The sequence below is a fragment of the Miniopterus natalensis genome, chromosome 2 (assembly GCF_054644295.1).
Source record: "Miniopterus natalensis isolate mMinNat1 chromosome 2, mMinNat1.hap1, whole genome shotgun sequence".
Taxonomy (NCBI): domain Eukaryota; kingdom Metazoa; phylum Chordata; class Mammalia; order Chiroptera; family Miniopteridae; genus Miniopterus; species Miniopterus natalensis.
Window position 1 is genome coordinate 181202345 of NC_142082.1, and position 25038 is coordinate 181227382.

General features: G+C 51.5%; 1 protein-coding gene across 2 annotated transcripts; it reads left to right on the forward strand.

The window, feature by feature from the left end:
• Positions 1-1767: 1767 nt before the first annotated feature.
• On the forward strand, positions 1768-24444 carry TAB1 (TGF-beta activated kinase 1 (MAP3K7) binding protein 1). 2 transcript variants are annotated; one of them, XM_016205293.2, is made up of 11 exons: positions 1768-1808; positions 11723-11859; positions 12241-12394; positions 13617-13703; positions 14191-14329; positions 15338-15451; positions 16065-16176; positions 17878-18022; positions 19537-19759; positions 20819-20981; positions 22615-24444. In XM_016205293.2, the coding sequence occupies exons 1-11, from the start codon at positions 1776-1778 to the stop codon at positions 22820-22822; spliced, it is 1515 nt and encodes a 504-aa protein (XP_016060779.1). In that variant the 5' UTR covers positions 1768-1775; the 3' UTR covers positions 22823-24444. The 2 variants fall into 2 exon arrangements, with proteins under 2 accessions (XP_016060779.1, XP_016060780.1); XM_016205294.2 differs by having other exon boundaries at positions 20825-20981.
• The last annotated feature ends 594 nt before the right edge of the window (positions 24445-25038 follow it).

Sequence of the window (25038 nt, forward strand, 5' to 3'; positions counted from 1 at the left end):
GGCTTTGATGCTCACAGGTGAAAGAATCCCTTTAGTTTGGTAACCAGAGCAAGGTGGCGAGTCACCATCCCAGCCTGACTGCTCCCCCTTCCCCCTTCAAAATCATCAGCTCTTCTCTATTAAACCTTTCCTTCAGCATTGAAACAGGCTCAAGTTTCTCCCAGCCTTAAAGAAAAACCCTTCCTCAGTCCCATATTCCCTTCTCTTCCTCTTCCCAGTCCAGCAGTTGGGGGGAAGCGCCCATTCTCAAGGTCTCCATGCCTCCATTTCCCAGCCATTCCTCAACTCACTGCATCTGGGTTTTGGTCTACCACTCTACCTGAATTGCTTAGGCAATTAAAGACAGTTACATCTAATGGGTTTTCTTCAGTTACCTTCTAGCTAAACCTCTCAAAAGCATCTCACATGGTTGCCCACACCCTCCTTAGGCACTCCGCACCTTGGGGTCTGCACTGCCTCTGCTCCGCCTGCCTTTACAGTTGCTTGTTCTGTCACCTTTGCCAGATTGGCCTCTGCTCTGAGCTCTAATCCACTCCATACGGACTGATGACTTCCATTTTATTTATGTTATTGTTGAAAGTATTACAGATCTTCCCCATCTTGGACTGATTCGACTTCTTTTTTGCATGTCTCAAAAGCACCTCAAACTCATGTCCAAAGTGAACTCATAGTCATTCTCTTCTCCTTCCCCCCAAATCTTTGTTCTTCCCCCAAATCTGAATTTTTGACAAATCTCTTCCCATCACCACCCACAACCAATCCCTGCTCAAGCCTTGACTATTTCTTCTTTTAAATAAAGTCCATTCACTGCCATCAGCCGACTCAAACCACTATCATTTTTCATGTAGAACTAGTACAACAGTCCCCTATTTGGTCTTCCTGTCTCTACTCCAATCCCCTGAAAAATCTTTTTTTTTTTTTTTTTGGACACAGTAGTGAAAGGGATCTTTCTACCAATGGGATCACATCAACTACTTGCTCAGAAGTCCACAACCTCCCCTTGCCCTCCAGATGAGTAGCCCAAGTCCTGCGTGGGTCCCACTGTCAGAGCCCGCCCACCTTGCTCTGCTCCAGCTCACTCCCCCTCCCCTCCGACCCAGCACAGGTCTTCTAGAACCCACACGGTCCCCGCTCCCTGCTCCTGCTCCCTACTCCGGCTCCCCGCTCCCCGCTCCCCGCTCCCCGCTCCCCACTCCCCACTCCCCACTCCCTACTCCGGCTCCCTTCCCTCCCCTCCCCTCCCCTCCCCTCCCCTCCCCTCCCCTCCCCTTCCCTTCCCTTCCCTTTTGCCGGTGAACACCACACTCCCACGCCACATCCATGAACTTCTCTTCCTAGCATTTAGCTTCACTTGAAAGTCTTACGAATGTAAAATATTGTCCTCCCCAATGACGTTAGCTTTAGGAGGGCTTGTCTTGCCTGCTGCTTCACCCCTATGGGGCCAGGCATGGTCGCCCAGCGACCCCTTACTGAGTGAATGAATAGTTCATGAGGAACCCTAATCCGGCGCTTTGCGGGCCCCACCTGAAAAGCACCCCGGGAAACTGTGCAAATGCCTATGGGCGAGGAGCAGCCGCGTGAGGAACCCTGGTAGCGGTCAGGTGGAAGCGCGCGCCTGCGCACACGCTCTGCTACGGCCGCGCCCCCTGCGGCGGAGCACTGGCACTGGGCGCATGCTCCCTGGCAGCGCGGTCCTCCCGGCCGGCTTCAGGCCGCTCTAGCCGCCCTTCTCGCCTGCTCTGCGGGAGGAGGGAGCGCCCGCGGGTCCCTCCAAGATGGCGGCGCAGAGGAGAAGCCTACTGCAGAGTGTGAGGAACCAACCCGCTCTCCGGGCCGGGGGTTGGGAGTCCGGGGGGTTGTGGGGGGACTGTCTGGTGCAGGCGCGGCTCTCTCCTCGCCTTGGGCCCTACCTCTCCCTGACGGGGTGTGACCGCCGCCCTCCCCTCCCGGGGCAGGCCCGCCCCATCACCAGGACCTGCCGCCGGCCGCCGGGCACTCGGATTCCAGGCCCCGGATTGCCGGGCGCCTGGGGCACGTCGAGAGTGGACGGGTTCTAGAGCCGGAAGGGAATGCGGCGCGCGGCGGCGGGGAGAGCCGGGGCGGTGAGCCCACCCCTGGCACTGAGCATTCGCGGGGTGATGATAATCAGAGCAGCAGTAGCCATTGGTGTACCGCTTACTACATCCCAGGCTTTGCGCCAGTTGCTTTACATTTGTAAGTTTAATTTTCATGACAGCCCCATGAGATAGGTACTGTGATTTTTCCTGTTTTACAAATGAGGAAACTGAGGCACAGAGAGGCCCAAGGCCACACAGCTGGTGAGTGGCAGAGACAGAGTTAAAATCAGGCAGTCGTTCCTCTTAGCCTCTAACCTATACCAGGGGAATGACTGCAGTCGGGCATCCGGGGCTCTGGTCCTGGTTGTAACTCACTATGCCTCAATCGGCCTCAGTTTCCTTAGCTATAAGGTGAGAGCAGGCAGTGGGAGGATTCTCTTGAGACTCATCCCTACCTGCAGTCTGGACCCTCATGGGTTTGTTGCTGGAGTCTTCCAGCCCCTGCATCCTCCTGACACCTGTGCATATCGATGCACACACATGTTGGCACCTTGGGCCTATTTTCACCTGCCCAGCCAGGGTGCCTCTCCCTTGGGTCCTTCCCAGCCATAGCAGTCTGTTGTAATTGCCTGTGGACTTGTGTGCCTCCTGTACTGGAAAATGAACTCTTTGAAGACAGGGACTTGTGATTTGCAATGAATAGTGTCACCGCTACCTTCCACCACTAGGTGCCAGGCATTTGATAAATATTTGTAAAAAATAATGAGTAAAGCATTTGTAGCTGGGTCCAGTGCTCACAATTGGCCCTCCTGCCCCTAAGGGTCTTGAAGCATCAGAATTGGAGTGTCTGTGTTGCAGGCTGGGTGTGAGGGTGGGGGGTGACCTTTACTGCTGCATATTAATGACAGGCTTTGTGTAGACCATGGGTGGGGAACGTCTGGATACTGCCAGGAAATCATTTGATCTGGCCCTGCCAAGGCCTCATCAAAGAGAAGCAGTTCCAGCCATTACATTCTGGGTGAGTTAATTAAATGTTTGACCAAATATAGCAGGCTAATTTTAAAATATATATATATCTTTATTATTTCAGAGATAGGAAGAGAGAGAGAGAGAAACATCAATGATGAGAGAGTCATTGATCGGCTGCCTCCTGCATGCCCCCCACTTGGGATCAAGCCTGCAACTCGGGCATGTGCCCTGACCAGGAATCGAACCTCCATCTCCTGAATCATAGGCCGATGCTCAACCGCTGAGCCACGCCGGCCAGACTAGCAGGCTAATTTTTAACTCAATAATTTTGTGTGGCCCACGAATGATGTTATGTTATAAATATTCAAATGGCCCTTGGCAGAAAAAAGGTTCCCTACCCCTGGAGTAGACTCTGAAATTCCACTTCCAGGACAGCAGCTCCCAATGTGAGTGGGTGGCTGGCTGGGGAGGAGTGTAGATATCTTCCTCTCCACACCTTTGACTGACCCCCTTTTTGTTACTACTACTTGGCAGGTCAGCCCTGACATTGAGTTAGGTAGACCTGGCCCTCTGCTTTGTAAGCTCCCAGAGGACAGTGTAAATGTCCCCATTGTAATAAACATCCCAGAAACACTGGCTGGATGGCAGCTAATGCTGAAAGTGATAACCACTGTAGGCTGACTTGGCTTGCTGCGGGCACTGGCTGCCAGCTTCCCTTCCCTCTATGGGGCCCAAGGGACTGAGGTTAGACAGAAGGTGAGCTTTATTAGCCACCAGTAGGTGTTCCTGGGTGGTGGTGGAATCTTTGAAAGATAGGACAGTTAGCTTTAAGCACATAGCATCCTGATGAAAGGCAAAGGGATGCCAGATATGTCTACACAAGCCCCCTCCCACCCTAATGATGAACAAGACATTTCTGCTCACAGGATGTCTGAGTGTGTAGGGTTTGCTGTCCTGCCCTCCACTGTCCTGAGTTGGTGAGGGCAGCTCAAACACCATCACTCAGCAGATGGCTGTGAGGGTTGCTAGTCTGGGCCTGGGGATATGAAGATAAATAAGACATTTGCCCACCCTCACTACATTTGCACACCAGCTTGAGAGAAGGGGCATGTACAACTAACACAATGTGTAAGTTATTCCAGTGTCAATGTGTTGAGGGGCTGTGGGTGGCCTCATTTGAGCGGGCCAGTGGAGGCTTGCAGGAAGGGCTAGGGAATTGCTAACATGGTGCTGGAAGGGTGCACTAGGGCCAGATGGCAGAGTACTTAGAGGAATGACATTCCAAGGAGTTTCTCCTTTCTTCCCCAGGCAGTGTGGTACCTTCAAAGGTCTTTTGAAGAAAAGAGCTTTTTTTTTTTTAAATTAATTGATTTATTTTTTTAATTCTCACCTGAGGGTATTTTTTCCATTGCTTTTCAGAAAGTAGTAGGGGGACAGAGAGAGAGAGAGAGGGAGAGAGAGAGAGAGAGAAAACATCAATGTGAGAGAGACACATCGATTGGTTGCCTCCTGCACTCACCCCAACCAGGGCTAGGATGGAGCCTGCAACCAAGGTGCTTGCCCTTGGCTGGAAAAGAACCTGGGACCCTTCAGTCCATGGGCTGACGCTCAAAGCACTTAGCAAAATTGGCTAGGGCAAAAGAAGAGCTTTTGAAGATAACTTGATGTATACAGAAGAATCTAGCTGCCTGATAAAACAGAGTATGAATCTTGTATGGCCTTGGGCAAGTCACTTAAAATTCCTGAACCTTGGTTTCCCCAGCCAAGAGGGTTTCCAGACGTGTTGTTAGTATTAAATGAGTTACCATGTTATACTTCTAGCCTGGCATGGTCACTGCGTCTGTGAAGGTCCACCTTCAGTTCTGCCTTGAGTGCCTGCTGTTCATTGCCTTAAATGTCACTATGTGGCAGGTACCATGGAGGTGCAGGGGACACTGCCTCCATGAAGCTTATGTTCTAGGAAGGGAGACATTAAACAGTGAACAAATACATATTATATATGATATAATAATATCTGTAACATAACATCAGGGGATGCTGTGAGGAGGAATAGTCTGGATTCACACAGAATAGTGGAGGGGCCGTTTCATACCAACTGGTAGGGGAGGACCTCTCAATATTTGATGAGATGAAGTGGGGCATATGGGAGGGAGTATTCCTGTCCAAGGAAACAGACACTCCTTGGGGAGCAGCAAGGAGGCCAGTGTGGCTGGAATGGAATATGTTGGGGAGGGTAGTAGCTGAGGTTCAAGGGAAACTTGTGGATCCTCAGATGAACTTTGGATTCTGTTCTAAGTGTGATATGAAACTCTTGTCTGGTTTTATGTAGGGTCATGATGTGATCTGATTTGTGATTGGAGAAAGCCCTTCATTGAGAAGCACTTGGGCGGCAAGAGGAGAAGCCTGGGACCTGCTGAGTGGTACTCAGTTGTCCAGATGTGAGATGACAGAGGCTTGGCCAGAGTGAAGGCAGAGGAGTGGTGAGAAGTACTGGGTTCTGGAGGAAGGGCTGATAAGATTTGCTGACAGAGTGGATGTGGGGTACATGACAGGAACAACAGTCAAAAAGGGCTACAAGGTTTTGGTTAGAGCAACAGCAGTGCCCTTTACTGAGGTGCGGAATCCAGGAGTGCATTGGGGGCAGGGAGAATGAGGACTGTGATTTTGCCTGTACTGTTATAAATTATAAAAAAATCAACTTGAAATCAAATTTTTAAAATTTAGACATGTCCTGAGCAGTTATATCCATACAATCATAAGTGCTAGCTATGATTTTCTAATGTACATTAAAATAAGTGTGTACCCATTAAAATAAAACCTTCATTAGGCCTTCACCTACAGCCATCTCATACGCTGGCGGAATGTGGTCCACCTGCTGTAGCGCATAGTAAGTGCTCCACCATTTTTAGTAGTCCCTTTAAGAGTGTATTAGGACTAGATTTGTGATGAAGACATAGAGAACCTTTGATGAAAACCCTGGTGAGAGAGATGGGGGTGTTAGAGGGGAGCTGATCCCAGAGAAGTAGGAAAGGAAAAGGGGATCATTCAGAAAGAATGATGGCAACAGACATCGGGTATTTAGGCTTTTTGGAGAGAAAGAACTGCTGCCCCCCCCCCCCCCCCCCAGCCATCTTCCTGGGGCATCATCCTCCCTTTCTGAGCTTCCTTTTAGCCTCTAAGGAATTTGCGTGCTTTCACCACAAAAACACTTGGTCTTTTCATACTATAATTTGATATTCAAGCTGTGACCTGAACTTGGAACTGTGCTTTGTCCACTTCTGCTGCCCAAGAGTTTGAGATGAGTCTCTGTGGGGATTGTAATGGACTTTTTTTTTTAAATTTATTTGAGAAAGAGGAAAAAACCTTTGACTTGTTGTTCCACTTATTTTTGCATCACTGGTTGATCCCTGACTGGGATCAAACCCAAAACCTTGGCGTATCGGGATGATGCTCTAACCAACTGAGCTACCTGGCCAGGGCTGTAATGGACTATTTTTATGTGATGTGCTCACATTTGTATATGAGGAGCTAATTTATACATATATTTATCCAAGGTGTTTATAACACCCTTAAGAGGTTAAATATAGTTGGATCACTGTAGAAACTTTTCATACCAAAATATGAATCTCGGAAACTCCTTCATACAATCAAGTTAAAATTAGGCTTTTTGAAACAACATTCTTTCTTACCATACTTTCTGTTAAATTTCTTGTGAGGGATTAATTTGTAAGTGCTAAAGTGTTAAAGTGGCCCGTGCTCCTTGTTGTATGCGTTTACTCTGCTCTGTGAGCGTGAGACACCCCCTTCTCAGCTTCCCAGTGGACTCACGTGCTGGGTGTAGCAGCGCCACTTGCTGCTGGTGCTGGCGGGCCTGGCATTTGGGGTGTGGGAGAAAGTATGCATCAGTGTGTGCTGGGGTGGAGAGGTGGGTGGTTTGTGCGAATAGAAAATCCATGACCTTTCTGAAAATTGTTCAGAAATATGGAGGAAGGAAGCAAGAGACTTGGGAGTCTGGTGTGTTGTAATAGAATCAGCCATGGCTGCTTGGTTTGGAAAATCCCTGTGGAGGTGGAAAGAAATGGGAGAACACGGTCACAACCCACCCGGCCCCAGCAGTGTGAGAGTGACATCCGGGCCACTGCTGAAATCAGGGAGAACCACTGATTTCCCACTCCCACATGGGTAGAACCTCCTGTAATTCTCTGGCCAGTGTTATTGAATGTTTGGGGTGCTGGGGGGACTGCATTCTAGGCAGGGCCTTCCACTGAAGGAGTGCTTATAAGTGTCTGAGTTGCTCATATGTCATTGGATTTAAGATGCCATTAATTGTGAGGACACGTCATAATTTTACATACTGCTGAGAAAGAAAACACGCTGCTAAATAACTGTACCACCAACTTCAGAGATATTAAAATGTTGAAAATATATGTATTTGAATCAGTGAAATAAGGTAGCTAATCAGCAATACCAGGCTCAGGCTGTAGCATGAGAGTTGCCACAAAGCCAAATTGTTAAGGGCCAGTGAGTGGGGTAACCAATAGGCATGATAAGGCCACAGGGATGGATTTCTCAGGAAAGGGTCCTGTGGCCTTTGGCGGTATTTTCCCAGAGTCTGGGACACATACATTGAGGTAGTTTGGTGTGTGCCGGTATAAAACTCATCGTTACATATTGAGAAGGTTATTTACTTTTCAGTTCTCTTTCAAACTGATGATACATCAAGAGAAAGACTTGGTTTGCTCCTACTATGTCCTTAACACCTGCCTGATTCTTGCTAATCTCTCTTTTTTGTTAACAGAGAGAACAGGGGTCCAGGTCAGAATCTGCAGCAGGCAAGGTTCATCTATGCTAACAATTGGTTTGTTTTAAAGCGTATGCTTATTTCTGTGACTGCACCTCTAGTGTAGCCTCTTCATTTGAGGCCCCAAAATACATCTGGCTTTTCAAATAGAGCAAACCTTTAGTTGAAATGTTACTTTCATCCTGTGTTTGGTGTGGACACCTGCCAGGGTTAGCCTTCCACACCTTTTGTTCTGGTCATAGTTTTTTAGAAATCCTTTGAAATACTGTATAGAAAAACTTATCTGTACAAGATAGACAGCTGAGTGAGATTGTTAATCTGTCAAAGGGTGAAATTCATTTTAAGAGTGTTAATTTTTGCCCAAGGTACAAAGGTAATTTAATGGAGAAAGGATAGTATTTTCAACAAGCAGTGTTGGAACAATTGGACATCCATATGCAAAAAAATAACTCATTGACATAAACCTCCTTTATACAGAAATTAACTCAAAATGGATCACAGGTCTAAATGTAAAACTATTTAGTAGAAAACATAGGAGAAGATCTCTGTGACTCGCAACTGGGCAAAGAGTTCGGAGACATGGCACCAAAAGCATGAACGATGAAAGAAGAAAAGTGATAAAATGAACTTCATCAAAACTAAAAGCTCCTGCTCTGCAAAAGACACTGTTAAGTGAATGAAATGACAAGCTACATACTGGAGATAATATTTGCCAATCACATATCCAACCAAGGACTTTTATCCAAAGTATATAAAGAACTCTCAAAACTCAACAGTTAAGAAAACAAACAGCCCAGTTTAAAAATGGACATAAGATTTAGCAAGTAAGTACATGAAAGCATGCTCCACATTGTCATTAGCCATTAGGAAAGTGCAAATTAAAGCCACAATGAGATACCACATACCTCTTAACAGTGTCTGAATTAAATAAAACAAAAGAAGACCGTGTGGTGGTGAGGATGTGGAGCAGCTGGAATTCTTTTTTTTCTTTTTTTAAAATATATCTTTATTGATTTCAGAGAAAGGAAAAGAGAGAGAAAGAAACATCAATGATGAGAGAGTCATTGATCAAGCCCGCAACTGGGCATGTACCCTGACTGGGAATCCAACCCTGGTCGCCTGGATCCTAGGGCAATGCTCAACCACTGAGCCACGCCCGGCCAGGCTGGAATTCTTGCATTACTGGTGGGAATGCAATTGGTACACCACTCAAAACAGTTTGGAAGTTTCTGATAAAGTGAAGCAGCAGTCTCCTCCATATACCCTAGAGAAATGAAAAACTGCTCACACAAAAACCTGCCCATGAATCTTGATAGCAGCTCTCTTCATAATTGCTAAAAACTGGAAACAGCCCAGGTGTCCATGAGTGGATTAAGTATGCTACCCTGATCTGATGGAATACTGCTCTGCAATAAAAATGGACAAACTGTTCATGCAGGTGACACCTTGGATGAATCTCAAAGGCATAAAGCTGCGTGGAAGAAGCCAGTCTCAAAAGGTTATGTACTTAAAGACCTAGAGCAGGGGTGGGGAACGTCCAGCCTGCGAGCTGTATACGGCCTGTGAAATCATTTGGCCTGGCCCTGCCAAGGTCTCACCAAAGAGAAGCAGTTCCAGCCACCACATTAGGGGTGAGTTAATTAAATGTTTGACCAAATATAGCAGGCTAATTTTTAAGTTGGTAATTTTATATGGCCCACGAATGACGTTATGTTATAAATATTCAGATGGCCCTTGGCAGAAAAACGGTTTCCCACTTCTGACCTAGAGAATAAGTAGTTGTCGGGTTGGGGTGGGAGGAGGGGGGAGATGGGGAGTTAGTGTTTAGTGCGTATAGAGTTTCAGTTTGGGATGAGGGAAAAACTTATGGGGATGGGTGGTGGTGATGGTTGCACAGCATGTGAATGTATTTAATGCCACAGAACTGTACACTTAAAATGGTAAATTTTATGTTATGTGTGTTTTATCCCAATAAAAAGAAAAAGGTTATGTGCTGCTTAATTCATTTATTCCATTCTTGTAAACACAGTGTAGTAACGGAGCAAAGGTCAGTGGTTGCTGAAGGTCTGGGGAGGACGTGACTACAAAGGAGCAAAACCAGGGAGAGTTTGGGATGATGCTGTTCTGTATCTTGATTGCGGTGGTAGTTACACAAATCTCTACACATGCTAAAATTCATAGACCTGCACACCTAAAAATGTCCACTTTATTATATGTTAGTTTAAAAATAAAAGCAAACTCCCACAACCCTACAGAAGTCGCTCCAGGGTGCAGAGCACAGAATTGAAGTGCTGGAATAAATGCAGCATTAAAGCAATTAAAATGAGGGAAAAAGAGAAAGCCATAAAGTCATTCCCCATCAATATGTAAAACAGAAGGTGAAATTTGCCACAAAAGCCAAGCACTGGCTTTTTAAACATCTGATTGCAAAAGCCTATTGAAGTAGTTCCCACATCCTTTGAAGGTTTACTGCTAACTTGTAAATGTGCAGTGCTCGTGCTTATTTAAATTTTCAGTGAAGCTTTCAATCCAGCTTTTATTCTCCTTGCAGTTGAACTTGGATCCTCCCATTTGTTTTTGTCAGCTCCAGTTCAACACTGTGGTCCTGGGAATGCCCTTAGGAACCAGGCACGGTTCGGGGGGGGGGGGGGGGGGGGGGGGGGGGGGGGGGCAGTGTGGGGAGGCTTTCACTGCTGCAGGGGATTGTGCTGGGGCCTTGCATCAGAATCGGAGTCGTTTTGGGGCTTAAAAAAACACAGGTGCTCAGAATGTACCCTAAGGAGATTTAGGAAATTCAAAATCTATATTTGGGCTGGGGCCAGGACGGACGGACGGAGGGACGGACGGAGGGACGTGTGTGTGTGGGGGGGGGGGGGGGGCCAGGACGGACGGACGTGTGTGTGGGGGGGGGGGGGCAGGACGGACGTGTGTGTGTGTGTGTGTGTGTGTGTGTGTGTGGCCAGGACGGACGGACGGACGTGTGTGTGTGTGTGTGTGTGTGTGTGTGTGTGTGTGTGTGTTTAAAGCCATGTCGTGATTATACTAAGCAGCCTGGTTTGACATCCTTGGGGTAAATGGGAGTCAGGCGCAGATGGGCAGGAGTGAGGTATACAGAGGTAGTAGGAATACAAAAGAGGGCTTTCAACCAAGCCTGGGAGGGTCTTTCTGAAGGAAGACTTCCTGGAGGTGGCGATTCCTGTGCCAGTGTCCCAAAGGATATGGAGAGTTGCTAGACAAGGACAAGGAGGATGTCACATGTGGAGGGAAAGAGTGGTGTGTGGACAGGGCACTGTAAACATTTGGTACAGGTGAAGAAGTGTGGCAGGGAGCGATGGGAGAGAACACAGTGGAGCGGGGACCAGGCAGTGGAGGCCCCAGTGCCAGGGATAGGGACTGTCACTAAGGCCAACTTGTCAGTTTCTCAAGAGTCACCTGGGAGGAGCTGCCTATAATGCAGATACCGGGGGTCCCACCAGGAGCAGACATTCCGGGAGTGGGGCCTGGAAATCTGTAGTTTTAACCAGTACCCAGGGGACTGGAGTCAGAGCCATTGCAGTGAGAGGTGAGGAGCCACCAAAGAGTTTTCTACCAGGAGTTTGCTTCATTGTGTGTGTGTCTCATTCATGTTTTGTAGCATAGCTCACGCCTGGAACCCACTGCTGAGCCTTGCATTTGGGAACTCGGGTCTTTTTCAAGGAACAGTTTTGTGGACTAGCCATAAAAAAATGCCAACCCTCTGTAGATGTCTATTCATCCAAGTTCATTTCCAGAAGGAAGTAGAACCCTCTGTGTGGGGTTCTGGGCCTGCTGGGTTTTTGTTGGGAAAGAAAAGGTGAAGTGGGGTCTGCCCTGGAGGAGAAGGTAACACTTCATAATTTCCTGGTGTCCTTCCCAGGAGCAGCAGCCAAGCTGGACAGACGACCTGCCCCTCTGCCACCTCTCTGGGGTGGGCTCAGCCTCCAACCGAAGCTACTCTGCTGATGGCAAAGGCATTGAGAGCCACCCACCGGAGGACAACTGGCTCAAGTTCAGGTGCGAGTGTCAGGAGTGCTCTCCTGGGCATTGGAAGTAGGTTCGCAAGCAAGAAAAAGCAGCAGTTTTGCAACTGTCTTGCGTGAGGCTTGCCAGTGAGATGTGGCCCGTGGGAGGTGGTAACTACTGCTGTCCCTTCCTAAGCTAGACCTCAGACCAGTCTTGGGCTTGCAACGATGGGGCGGGGAGCATCCTCGAAGGTCATGGCCAGAGTAAAATGATGGTCAAAGTGGGGGACTCAGGTGGGCACTTGAAGCCACAGCTGCTGTATCTTTGGTCTCCCCCAATTTTTCTCCCTCTTCCCTTTCCACTTGGGAACTGGCATCATTCTTCTGTGAGCCCCTGGCCTCACGCCGCCCCCTGCCCCTCTCTCTCTGTCAGGAGTGAGAACAACTGCTTCCTGTATGGGGTCTTCAACGGCTATGATGGCAACCGGGTGACCAACTTTGTGGCCCAGCGCCTGTCGGCAGAGCTCCTGCTGGGCCAGCTCAACACTGAGCACACGGAGGCTGATGTGCGGCGTGTGCTGCTGCAGGTACAGTGCTCAGGCCGGCTGACTGCAACTATAAAGTGTGGGGTTAGCCAGGGCTGGTCTGAAGACCCTGCTGCTCCTTCTCTCCTGCAGAAGACCCAGCTTTGGGAGCCTATCCCAGTGGCAGAGCTCCCCAGTTCCGGGGATTCTAAGGGCAGGCAGCTGGCAGCGGTCCTTATCCACAACTGGCAGGGTTAGCTCTGGAGGAGATAGTCCTGGGAATGGGGAAGTAGGGATGGAACCTTGGACAAAGGGGTGTAGTGGGGTGCTGATTTAGAGTTATTTAGGATGGTCCCTTTCCTTTGGGTGTTGCTTAGGTGCTTAGCCTCTAGTTACTGCCAGCACCCCGGGCCTCGCCTCCTCGCTTCTGGTTGTGTAGTACTGCTTTGCCAGCTTTGCATTTCTGCTGGCTGCTGTCTTGGTGGTTTTCTTCCTGGCATCTCTTCTTGGAAGCACATCTGGAGGCACTTAGTTTGGATGAGGAAGATGGATTCCTGTTCCTGGAAAACAGCGTTCCCAGCCATTTTCCTGCCTCAGCACCAGAGGCCCAGCACCCTCCCAACCTCAGGGCCCCATGCCAGCAATTCTGAGTTGGTCCCCCCAGTGTTCAGGAGCCAGCGGGATGTAGTGATGACACCAGCTGTCATTGATCTAGACATACTCCGAGCCAGGTACTGAGTGCTCAGTCACCCAGAACAACACTTACCTCTGTTCTTAGATGAGGAGACCGAGGCTGCCAGCTGGCAAGCGGCAGAGCTGGAATTCACTCCCAGGTGGCCTGATTCCGAGCCTATGCTCCTAACCTCTACGTCTTTAACCTTAACCTCTCTGGTCACTCTGCAGTGCTGTGTGAAGCCCCCACCACATGATGACCTGCACTTAATACAGTTTGTCACTATTAGTCAGGTGCATTACAGCATCAGGTGAAGTGGTGTGTTTTTTGTTTTTTGTTTTTAAATATGTCTTTTATTGATTTCAGAGAGAGGAAGGGAGAGGAAGAGAGAGAAACATCAATGATGAGAGAGTCATTAATTGGCTTCCTCCCACATGCCCCCCACTTGGGATTGAGCCCGCAACCCGGGCATGTGCCCTGACCAGGAATAGAACCTTGATCTCCTGGATCATAGGTCGATGCTCAAACACTGAGCCATGCCGGCCGGGCCAAAGTGGTGTTTTGAACCGGCCATTGCCCTGACGCCTGTCCCTGGCCTCTCTGTGCCTCTAGGCCTTTGATGTGGTGGAGAGGAGCTTCCTGGAGTCCATCGATGATGGCTTGGCTGAGAAGGCGAGCCTGCAGTCCCAGCTGCCAGAGGTAACTCCCTAACCTGCTCCCCCGCAGATGCACAGCAAGGCTGGCTTTGCTAGGAGCAAAGACTCATCTGCCATGTCACTCCCAAGCCATTGACACCATTGGGCCAGAGCAGCATGAGTTAGGGGACAGTTCTGACTGGGGACATAGGTGATGGGTGTTCTTTCCAAGGGGCCTCCCTGGCTGCTGTGGGCAGCTGTACTCAGGCTGAGCAGGGAGCAGGCAATGAAGGGTGTGAGGAAAGGCCCTTTGAGGTCAGTCCTCAACTTGAGTCTCTCCACAGCCTTGTCACCTACCCACTCACATCACCACCAGCACTTTCAGAGCCGCCAGGACAAGTGAGGTCATCTCTGGCTTTCCTAAAGAAGCCTACCTGAAAGTACAGCTCCCAGCCCAGCCCAGCCTCCAGCCCCTGCTCTTTAAGGGGGGTGGAGTGGTGGTGAGGTCTTTGAGGACCCAGCCTGCTCTTACCCCCAGTGGTGGCTTGTAGGGTGTCCCCCAGCACCAGCTACCTCCTCAGTATCAGAAGATCCTTGAAAGACTCAAGGTGTTGGAGAGGGAGATTTCGGGAGGGGCCATGGCTGTTGTGGCTGTCCTTCTCAACAACAAGCTCTACGTCGCCAATGTCGGTGAGCCATCTGTCTGCCCCGGGGGGGGAAGGGGGGGCGCTGGGAGGCTGGGAGAGAAGGTCGGCTTTGGGGGTCCGTGCGTTCTTTGGGCAGTCTGCTTTCCAGGCACATGGGACCTCCAGCCCAGGTCTGCTGAGGCCATTGGGTGGGTTTCCCTGTTACTCTACAAGAGCATCTCAGTCCCAGTGGGCGGAGTTGGAAGTACCTGGCTGGGATGCAGGTGGCCCAGCTCTAGTCCCCATCCTGCCCCTAACTAGCTTGTAGCCTTGGGAGAGTTGTGTCCCTCTCTGGATCGTCTCAGTGGCTTCCTCTTCTGGAAGAGGTTGTCGTTTGTGGAAGACCACTTGGCATCCCATGGAGGGCGGTGAGTTGGGCTGGGTGTGGGCCAGGGGCTGAGGAGTCACAGGGATGTTTTGTGGGATTTGTGGGCAAAGAAGAGGCCATCTGGGAACCTCAGAGGGGTATACCCCCAGGGTACCGATTACTATAGGGGCTCTATAGAGATCTCACTGATAATATCCCTCTCTTCTTCCCCCTTTCCTTAAGATTTCCTTATGGAAAAAAATTTTTAATGTAAAAAAAATAGAGTGACTAGCATTTAGTGAACCCTCGTGTGCCTGTCCCAGCCTCAAGAGTCCCCTCCTCACGGCCACTCTCATTTCATATACAGCCCTTTGTCCCCACATTGTTGTGAAGCAGACACCAGACACCTGGTGGCCTGGTATCTGTAAATATTTCGGTACATCTCCCTAGACAAAAGGTCTCTTATTAAAACCATAATCATAATCATCCTAGGTTGACACTGGAAAACTTTAACCTAATTCCTTAATAAAGTCAACTCTCCCTGACTCCTGCTCACCCGGGGGTCTGAGCCTATTTTCTTTGCTTGTTTCAAGGATTTCTGTGTGTGCGATGACTGCCTTTCCTCTCTCTTTCTCTTTCTCTCTTCAACATGGCCTTTTCCTCCCAATGCTCAGTCTTTGCTCAGCTGCTCACATTCTGCTGCAGGTACAAACCGCGCACTTCTATGCAAATCCACAGTGGACGGGCTACAGGTGACACAGCTGAACGTGGACCACACCACAGAGAATGAGGATGAGCTCTTCCGCCTGTCACAGCTGGGTGAGTGGGGACATGGGCCAAGGGGCCAGTGGTGGGAGGGCACCCCTGGTGGCTCACCTTTGCCCTCTTCTGGTGGTCATGTAGAGAGAGGTGTGAAGTGGATGGGCTGTGCCCCTGGGCCTGGGACTAGCCTGCCTGGGGTTGAATCCCAGCTCTGTTGCTAACTAGTTAGTGATGTTTGGAACTTACTCAAGTTTTCTGTACCTCAGTTTCCCTATCTGTGTAATGAGCTAATAGTAACACCTGCCTCGGTGTGGTGAGGATTAAGAGAGTTAATGCATGTAAAATGTTTCCGAGAGTACCTGGCATATGCTCACTGTTACTGAGAGGCCAGAGGAGTCCTGAGATTTCAGCCACTGCCACAGAAGCCGCCCTTCCCAGGCAGCTGTACTGGGCGGTGCTGGATCTGATGGATCATGGAGGAAGGACTCCCAGTGAGGGGGTGTTATGAGGACTGAGGACACTGGGGGACATTGGGTCAGCTGCTCTCCAGGGCAGCTGGTATAACTTTATTTCCTGTTCCTTGGGCCCCTTTTTTCATGGATGTGATGTCCCCTTCTTCTTGTTCTTCATTCTGAACAAGGCCTGGCTTGTTGTGTTCTTCGCCTGGTAGGTTTGGACGCAGGAAAGATCAAGCAAGTCGGGATCATCTGCGGGCAGGAGAGCACCAGGCGCATTGGGGACTACAAGGTCAAATATGGCTACACTGACATCGACCTGCTCAGGTAGGTGGCCAGCCCAGCTATGCCCATCCACCCCAGGCTCTAGGGACAGAAGGTGCAGTTGAGGTAGCTCAGAACCCAAGGAGACTCTTCCTTCCTCCCAGAGACATTGGTGTGGGGCCAGAGTCAGAGTCCTGTAGAGCTAGGCTGGCAAAAGGTCAGCGCCAAGGGCAGCAGCTGGTGCCACAGGACCTAGCAGCAGAGGCCAAGCTTAGCCTGAGCTGCCTGGTGTGGGCAGGGAGAGACCAAACACCTGTTGTCAGTGCTGTTTGTGGCTAGGGCCAGGGCAGAGGTGCGAGACAAGTTGAACATTTCCCTCTAAGGACACTTCCCTTCCAGCTGCCATCCAGTGCTCATAACAGCAAGTGAACAACGATAATAACTGTGAGCCTTTATTGTGGCAGCCCGTACACAGCTCTGTACATACATTCTCTTATTCAGCCCTCCCTCAGGCCCTAGGAGGTAGGTACTGTTACTATCTAAAGGTATTTTCATATGAGGAAACTGACATGTTGACATTAGGTAGCCTCTGTGTTCACAGAGCTAGCCGTGGGCAGAGGCAGGACTTGAACCCAGGCAGCCTGAACTCTGAGCACATGTCTTTAACATTGATTGGAAAAATAGTCATCTGTGTGTGTATGCGCGCACGCGCATACATGCACGTGTAGGGCATTTAATGTCACAGTCAAAGCCATGGAGGAATCATGCCAAAGACCCATCATCAGAGGCTAGACCTTGTCATGTCTTAGAAGCACGAGTTAGAACCCTTTACTCTCACAGGATTTGTTCAGTTGAGTTTGTAATCTCTTGTTTCTAATTTGTAGGGTTCTGTTTCTTTATTGGAAAGTACATATGTGATTTAAAGGAATTCAAACAGTGCCAAGTACGTTTTTCTCCTACCCCCAAGACAGGACTCCTTCTCTAGATGCTGCTAGTTTCTTGTGTACCCTGCCTAAAGTTCCTGTGTGTGTGCATGTGTATTTGGTGGAGTGGGGGCAGGGGCGGGCACCCTTTTCAAAACACCCACTAAATGCTAGCATACCCTTTCCAGTGTTCTGCAGCTCACTTTTTCATTAGGTGTCCATTGCTCCATTCCTGCCACTTACAGTGTAGGCTGGTGGCGATCTGGTAACAGCTGCTAAGATTCCAGTGTGTGGCTGTGTCAGCACTCAACTACTGGCCCCTACTGATGGCCCCTCAGGATGTTTCCAGACTCTGCTCTTCCAAGTTGCCTGTGTGCACGTACACCTGCAGGAACTTTCTGACACTTGCTGGCTCTGATAGTGCATCAGAAATGACCCTGTGCAGATAGAGTGTCGGTGCGTCTGAGTCAGCTTGACACTTGCTTTGGAGGAGGCCAGGAGGTGTGGGCTATAAAAAGAGAACCCCACCCTCTCGCTGTCTACCTCCCCCGGCACTGCCCAGGCTTTGGGGACAGGAGATGCAGTGTGGAGCCAGGATTGGACATTTGACCTTTGCCGTCCTGAGCCCAGCCGCCCTCTCCTTTTCTGACCCTCAGAACTTGTTTTTAGTGGCTGTACTCAGAAGACAGGTCTGTTTTTCTGGTTTCTCTTTTCTCTTTTTCTTCTTGTCAGATGTGTGTTTTATTTTACATTCTGGGGTAGATTCTTCCCCTTAGCAGAATAAATGTCCCTTGGGGGCCATTCCAAGTACAGCTGTCCCCTCTACTCTCTCTTCCCCCAGCGCCTCCAAGTCCAAGCCGATCATTGCGGAGCCTGAAATCCACTGCGCACAGCCCCTCGACGGGGTGACTGGCTTCCTGGTGCTGATGTCCGAGGGGCTGTACAAGGCCCTGGAGGCAGCCCATGGGCCTGGACAGGCCAACCAGGTGAGTTGGGCCTAAGCAGTGAGCAGCTGCCAGCCTGCAGGGTGGCATGCTCCCATGGGGACCTTGCCAGCCCTCCTGCTCAGCTCCAAAGTGCTCAGGGCCCCAGAGCTCTGATTCTCAAATGCCATTGCCAGGTATCTTTTCTGGGTTCAGAGCTGGGGAAGAAAAAGCTCAGCTCCAAAAACTTCCATCCCATTCAAAACTTTGCTTGTTAGGGCTTGAAGCATTGTCAGCCCCCAGGACCCTGAGCCAAGCCTAAAGGGAAGAGGGTGAGGTGGGCATGAATTGTGGGCACACATTGCCCTGGAGCCTGTCAGGGAAAGGTCCTGGGCCGAGGGTGAGAATGCAGAAGTGGGGAGGCCTCGCACACAGAGCACTGGCCAGGCAGTCGTGCCGGCTGCGTTCAAGTCCCGCCTCACCCTTCCTTCACCTTCCTCTCAGCTGCGGATAGTTTACCATTTGTCCTGATGTCTAAGGTGGGACGATAGCGCCTGCCTTCATGGGATCGTGGTGAGGGCGAGGTGTGATAAATTAGGTCCCGGGCTGGTGGGAAGTGCTTACTTTTCCTGCACCTGGGAGTGCATACGTGTCAGACAGTCATCACTAGAGCAGCCGCTGCAAGGATGACTGAAGAGAAGCTGCCTTTCCCTGACCTGGGTGATTGGGTTGGTCATATAAGTTCAGATTGTGTTTCTCCTTCTGTCCGTGAGTCTTGTAGGAACGTAACTCATGTGCCTGCCTATCTTCTGATGCCTGTGTTCACCCATTTTATCTTATTCCTTCTGGTAGCCCTGCACTACAGAGGGGCAGCAGCTCGCCGCCACACCCAGTTAGGGAGCCGGGGGCTCACGGAGTTCAGTGGAGGAGCCGAGCCCACCTGACTGGCCCCAGGTCATTTCCTATTACCTGCCTCTGCCCCCCTACCTCCAAGGAACTCTGGCCATCCAGCATGTAGAGGATTTTGTGTTTTTGATCTTATCATCAGTGTGATTTTTCTTTCTTTCTTTTCTTTGGGCTTCATGATAGAATTATCCAGTGGCTTCTACTGGGCTCTAAAATATACTGGACAGTGGACTTCTCTTAGGACCCTGTCTTCATTCTGTGTCCCCATTTTCTGGCAAAATTGGCATATCATAGCCTACAATGAGTTTGTTCCAGGAAAGAAAGCTTAATGACCACAATTTATACAGGGCTTTTTAGCAGTTCCCAGAGTGCCCTCACATCCATTAAAGCTACTTAGTCCTCGTAATAACCCAGTGAGGTGGATAATTTCCCTATTTTATTGGTGTGGAGGCCAACAATAAGAGAGATAACAAGGTCACACCTTCTCTAATGAGAAAGTTCCAGAAGGATTATCCCAGATACCTTAAAAAGCTCGGATTGCAGGTGTGGCTGATGGAGACGTCCTTCACCTGCTTGACCAGTGACCCTAAGTGTCCTGAGGAGGCTCAGAGTCATGGCCCACAGTCCCTGGGCCTCTTGTCCCTTACCAGATCTCCCCCGCCCGCTCCCAGGAGATCGCTGCCATGATCGACACTGAGTTCGCCAAGCAGACTTCCCTGGATGCAGTGGCCCAGGCCGTGGTGGACCGGGTGAAGCGGATCCATGGTGACACCTTTGCCAGCGGCGGGGAGCGTGCCAAGTTCTGCCCAAGGCATGAGGACATGACTCTGCTGGTGAGGAACTTTGGCTACCCGCTGGGTGAAATGAGCCAGCCTACAGCATCCCCAGCCCCAGGTGAGTGTGCAGTGCAGATAGGAAGCCACATAAGGAGGCCGTCAGGGTAGGGGTGGGGAGCAGAGTAGCTGAGGCGATGAGCTTCGCTGCCTGAAACAGAGCAGGTAGAGTGGGGAGGCCTGGCTTTGAGCAGTTTTAATCCAGGCTCTCTGACTTTCAAGCTCTCTGAGCTGCCTTTATTTGCTTCTTCTTTTTTGTCTGTGAAATGAGGAAACACCAACTGCCCTGACTGCCTCCTAATGACCTGAATGCAAAGTACTTGCAGAGACACCAGGCCATGTGATAAGAACAGTGGCTTCCACTGACTGAGGGCCTGGTCCTTGACCCAAATGATTCCTCATTAACAACCCTCAAGAGGATAGCACCCCCTTTTACAGAAAGGGAAGCTTGGAGGAAGAGACTTAAGCGAGCCTAGGCACGTGGACAGAAGGTCCCAGAGCCTGGCGCTGTGCCTGGGCCGTGTTGGGGGAAGAGGAACGCGCTTTACGTCATACTCTTGGTTCTGGGACCAAGTTGCTGGGGAAGCAAGGCGGCGGTTCTTTCTGCACTTCCTTCCCATGTTGCTGGCGTCTAGACGCTTGGGGCCTGCCTGCACTTCTTTCTTTTTCACACAAGCCTGAGTGCTCAAACATGCCCGGATGGGTTTGTTCTCCCGCAGACACCAGGCTTACTGGAGTTTCTCTAGCTTGTTGTTATTGCAGCCATATTTTTGTTGGGCCAGCCTCAACGAGGAGCACACTGATCCCCTCAGATTAAAGTGTTGTTGAGGGAAGCCAGGCAGTAACCCTTTCATCAAGCAGCTTAGCACTTGGTTCTGCTCCTGCTTTGAGCACGGGCTGTGCTGCCAAGTGCAAGCCCCTGCCTGGCCTAGAAATCTTTGCCACTGGATCCTCCTTCTCTGTCCTAAGGGGCAGAGGGCCAACCTGCAGCTTGGGGAGCCAGGTCGGGTCACCACCCTCTCCTCTCAGCCCACAGACACCACCCCCGTCAGGCCCTGGAGCAGCCCTATTCCCATCACACCAGTCACTCCCTGTGGCCCACCCTCTCTTCCTTCCAAAGCTGCAGGAGGACGTGTGTACCCAGTGTCCGTGCCTTACTCGAGCGCCCAGAGCACCAGCAAGACCAGCGTGACCCTCTCCCTCGTCATGCCCTCGCAGGGCCAGCTGGTCAACGGGGCCCACAGTGCTTCCACCCTGGACGAAACCACTCCCACTCTCACCAAGTAAGCCCTCACCCCACCTCAGCACTTGCAGGCCTGCACCCTGGGGACAGCCCTTGGTATTGGAACAGGGATGCTGGTGGCCAGGTCCCATAGTTGAGTGGTCTTGGATGAGATGCCCTGGGGTCTTGTACCTCTCAGATGCCCACCTCCCTTCCTGGGAGGCCTTCCTAGATGCAGAGGGAGCAGAGGCAGCACTGCAGGTTCCAGCAGCTTGCTAGAGTGGGACCTGGGAGGGGAGGGCAGGTTCCCAGGGGCAGAATGGCTGAGGCTGACGGGAGGGACAGGCACCTGATGTTGACAGCCTGCTGGTCACATTTTCTTGCGGATCCCGTGTATGCGTTTTCATTGAATGGGAAGATTCTCCTCTTGTCCCCTCTTTTCTGGTCCTGAAGTGTGTGATGTGGGGTGGCCTCCCCAGTGGTATCCGTGCCTGGGGGACATTGGCCTGTACTGGCTTGTGAGAGCTAGTGCGCTCTGACTAAAATTTCTGATCTAGCTTTGAAGCAAGCTCTCTAGTTTAAGGCAGGGAGGTGGGGAAGAGGCAGCAGGAGGTCTGGAGTCTGAGGTGGGGTGGCAGGCCCATTCCTTACTGTGGACCTGCCTGCAGGTCTGCTGTTCACCCCACCCCCTTCACTTCTGTGGAATGTATGCCCCCCACACCTCCCCACCGCACCAGGACACCAGGATCTGGTTTCCACATTCCAGCCCTGCACAGAATAACAGAGATGCCATACTCAGCCCACTCAGAGGAAGTGGCCAATTGGAAGGGCCATTAGGAAGGGAGTGGCACTGTTTCCCTCTGCCAAGGGGGGGCCTTCCCTTCTCCCTTCCCCCACGCTGCTTCTGCTGCTGCCACCACCACTGAGGGCTGAAGGGGCCTGCCAGGCAGCTGAGTGTCGGGCATCCCGAGCACAGTTGAGGTGGCCTCCCCACCCCTGCAGGGCTGCCCAGAGGAAGCCGCTGTGTCCATAAAGGCAGAACGTGATAGCAGTGGTCCCAGACCAGGCAGAAGAACCCCCTAACTCCCTGTGGGCCCCTAAAGAGCCCCTTCCCTCCGTTTTGCATTGGAGCATTAGTTGGGCCCCACTGTGGGCTGTCCCAGTTCTGGGTGCTGGGCGGTGCTGGGAGTTTGCAGGCTGGTGGGCCAGCAGATACTTCCCAGCTGTGACATGCCCTGTGACAGAGGGTGGGTGCCCAGGGAACTCTGAGAACATGGGAGACCCATCTTCTCAACCGATGAGAGGGAGGGAGTAAGGAAGGTTTTCTGAGAGAAGAGCGCTTGCCAGCCTGTGATCGGTGGGTTGGATCAGGGTGGACCAGAGATATTGGGATGGATGACCTCCAGCTCAGTGCTGCTCTGAGGGTTGTAGGTCCTGTACAGCAGCCAGTAGTCATGCCTAGTATTGAATACTAGATGCAGTGACCCATTTTAGTTTTAGTTCATTTACGTAGCTACACATAGCTAGAGCTTGAAAAGCACATTTGACTTTTCATCTGCTCCTTAAGAACATGTGATTGGGCTGGCTCTGTGTCACCTTTGTTAGAGAGGCCTGTGGCCTGAGGCAGGGGCCTCTCTGTCCGGAGGCTGGAAGCCAAGGGCCCTGACTGACTCTGTCCCCTGTCATCCCTGTAGCCAGAGCCCAACCCTGACCCTGCAGTCCACCAACACGCATACCCAGAGCAGCAGCTCCAGCTCGGACGGGGGACTCTTCCGCTCCCGGCCTGTCCACTCACTCCCACCTGGCGAGGATGGCCGCGTTGAACCTTACGTGGACTTTGCTGAGTTTTACCGCCTCTGGAGCGTGGACCATGGCGAGCAGAGTGTGATGACAGCACCATAGCCCAGGCTGGGGAGTGCAGCCCGAGCAGGACCTTGCATGAGGACAAGGAGCCCACCGCTGGAGCAGGATGGGCTTTTCCTCGCCAATCGCCTATGCCGTGGGGGCCAGTGGGAGCCCAGTTCTCAGCCTGCACCTTCTCTCACCCCCAGCTCCCAGTGCTGTAGAGATATCCTCTTAGCGCCAGTGTAGAGTGGACCCTTTAGATATGCCTTGTCACTCACTGCACAGGGAGCTGGAGGTCACTCCCTCAGGCAGCCTCAGCCAGGACCATCGCCATTTCTCAGAACAAAGGGTTCGAGTACAGGAGCCGGGCTGACCTACAAGCCACCAAGTGGGGAAGAACGTGAAGAGGTTCTCCTGTGACCCTTCATATCACAGGCTCAGCAGCCACTGCTTTCTCAAGGCTACCCCTTCCCGCCACCATCTCCCCCTGAAAGGGCTTATGGCTGGTCCTAGTGCCCCCTCACCACTGGCTGGTGGGTCCCCCCTTTCTTCTTCAACCTGCAGAGTAAATTCCAGTTGATATCTATGCCTTCAAAGCCAGCACCGGTCCCTGGGCTCCTTCCCTGGGCCAGCTTGGGCCGTTGTCAGTGGTAACTGCTCAGGAAGACCAGGGAGATGTTGGGGTCTGGGATGGCTGCAGAAGGGGCAGGTGAGGGGGAAAGGAACCGAGGTAGCTGGTCCAAGAGGAGCACTGGCCCTGGAGCCCCCAAAGAGGGTAGGCTGGGCTGGTGGGCTTCCCCAGAGATGGGGGTGCAGGAGAGCAGATGTGTCCAGACCGAGCGGGGGCCGTGGCCTCTTTTCAGGTCCCTCCAGTGCGGGGAGGCCCCAAATTGGTGTCCACAGACTACGCTGTGCTTTTCTGTCCTGAAGCTGGGAAGGCTGCAGGGTGAGGAGCCACAGAGATCAGCCACCTTTAATACTGACGATGAGCTGCTGGCTCCACGTAGGGAACAGGTCTTGAGTGAGGCCAGGCTCCTGTGAGAGGAAGCCGTGGAAAGTGGTTCTGGAAGGGAAGAGGTTCTTCGAGACCCCGCCACTGTGGGCCAGGGCTGGAGGCATGCACGGCTCTTACAGCCATGGGCAGGCCCAAGGCAGCCAGGCTCAGAGGTAGACCACCTCACAAGTGCTCTCTGACCTCTGGGGAAGAGATTGTCCTGTTTTCACAGGAGAAGCAAGCCCAGGGGACACACTGTGCCCAAGTGACACAGTCTGGTGGAGCAGGTCTTAGACCTGTCAGTCTCCGAGGCCCCTGGATTCTACCCTGCCCCCCCGCCCTCACCCCTGCTCACCAGGGACTAGCCACTGTGTGTGGCCTCTAGTGTGCTTGGACTCTGAAAAGTCAAAAGCTGGATCCAAACCTGCTCGGCCTGTGGTCCCGGGATACGGCTCCCAAGGAAAGCTTGGAGGAGCAACGGAAGTGCGCTTCTCAGCAGAGAGCCCTCCCTCCCCTCCACTGAAGCCACCTCTGTTCTTCAGGTGAACAGATTTAAAATTAGTCACAAGGGCATGGGAACAAAGGGAATTCTCTTCCAGGAATGTCTTGGTGATGCTGTGTGGTCTCTGGAAATAGAATCACCTTTTTACCGCAGTAAAGAGGTAATAAATGGTGGTATTATACAGAGTGGTGTTAATGGTGCTTTCACTCCTGTCTTGTGTAACTCGCCTGGTCAGGGGAGGCGGATGCCTCCTGTCCTCCAGCTCCCAGGCTGAGGATGGCAGAGCTGGTATTTGAACCTGGCCTCCTGCCTGGCCCCTGGGCTGCGGCTGCACAGCTGGAGAAGGTAACAGTCCCCTGCTGCAGCCTCTCTGGCAGTGGTTGCAGTGGTGCCCTGTTCCTGGCTACCGGTGGTGGTGTGGCCGCCAGAGCTTCAGGTCACGAGGACAGTGGATGTTCAGGGGTTCCTTTGCTTTATTTTGGTTCTGTTTGGGTGGAGAATATTCTATAAATACCAGTCCATAAAGTGCCTCTTCCTGTTTTGGGGGACTTAAGAACTAACTCATCTACTCACAGCCACCTCTGCAACTAAAACAAATGCTGTGTGGCTTAGGGACAAAGCCAGGCTCAGCATTTGGGTGGTGGGCTCCCAGACACCTCCCTCCCCTCTGCTGGGAAGCAACTCTAGGTGGGGCAGAGGCAGAACTGCCTTTCAGGATCTGTGCCTCTTGGCTGAGGAGGCCGTCCCCCAGAGGGTCCTGACGACCTGCAGCCACAG

Coding starts and splice junctions, on each gene's coding strand:
- TAB1 (XM_016205293.2), top strand. CDS start 1,776: ATGGCGGCGCAGAGGAGAAGCCTACTGCAGAGT. Junction 15,452..16,064: donor CTTCCGCCTGTCACAGCTGG/GTGAGTGGGGAC, acceptor TTCGCCTGGTAG/GTTTGGACGCAGGAAAGATC. Junction 16,177..17,877: donor ACTGACATCGACCTGCTCAG/GTAGGTGGCCAG, acceptor CTCTTCCCCCAG/CGCCTCCAAGTCCAAGCCGA.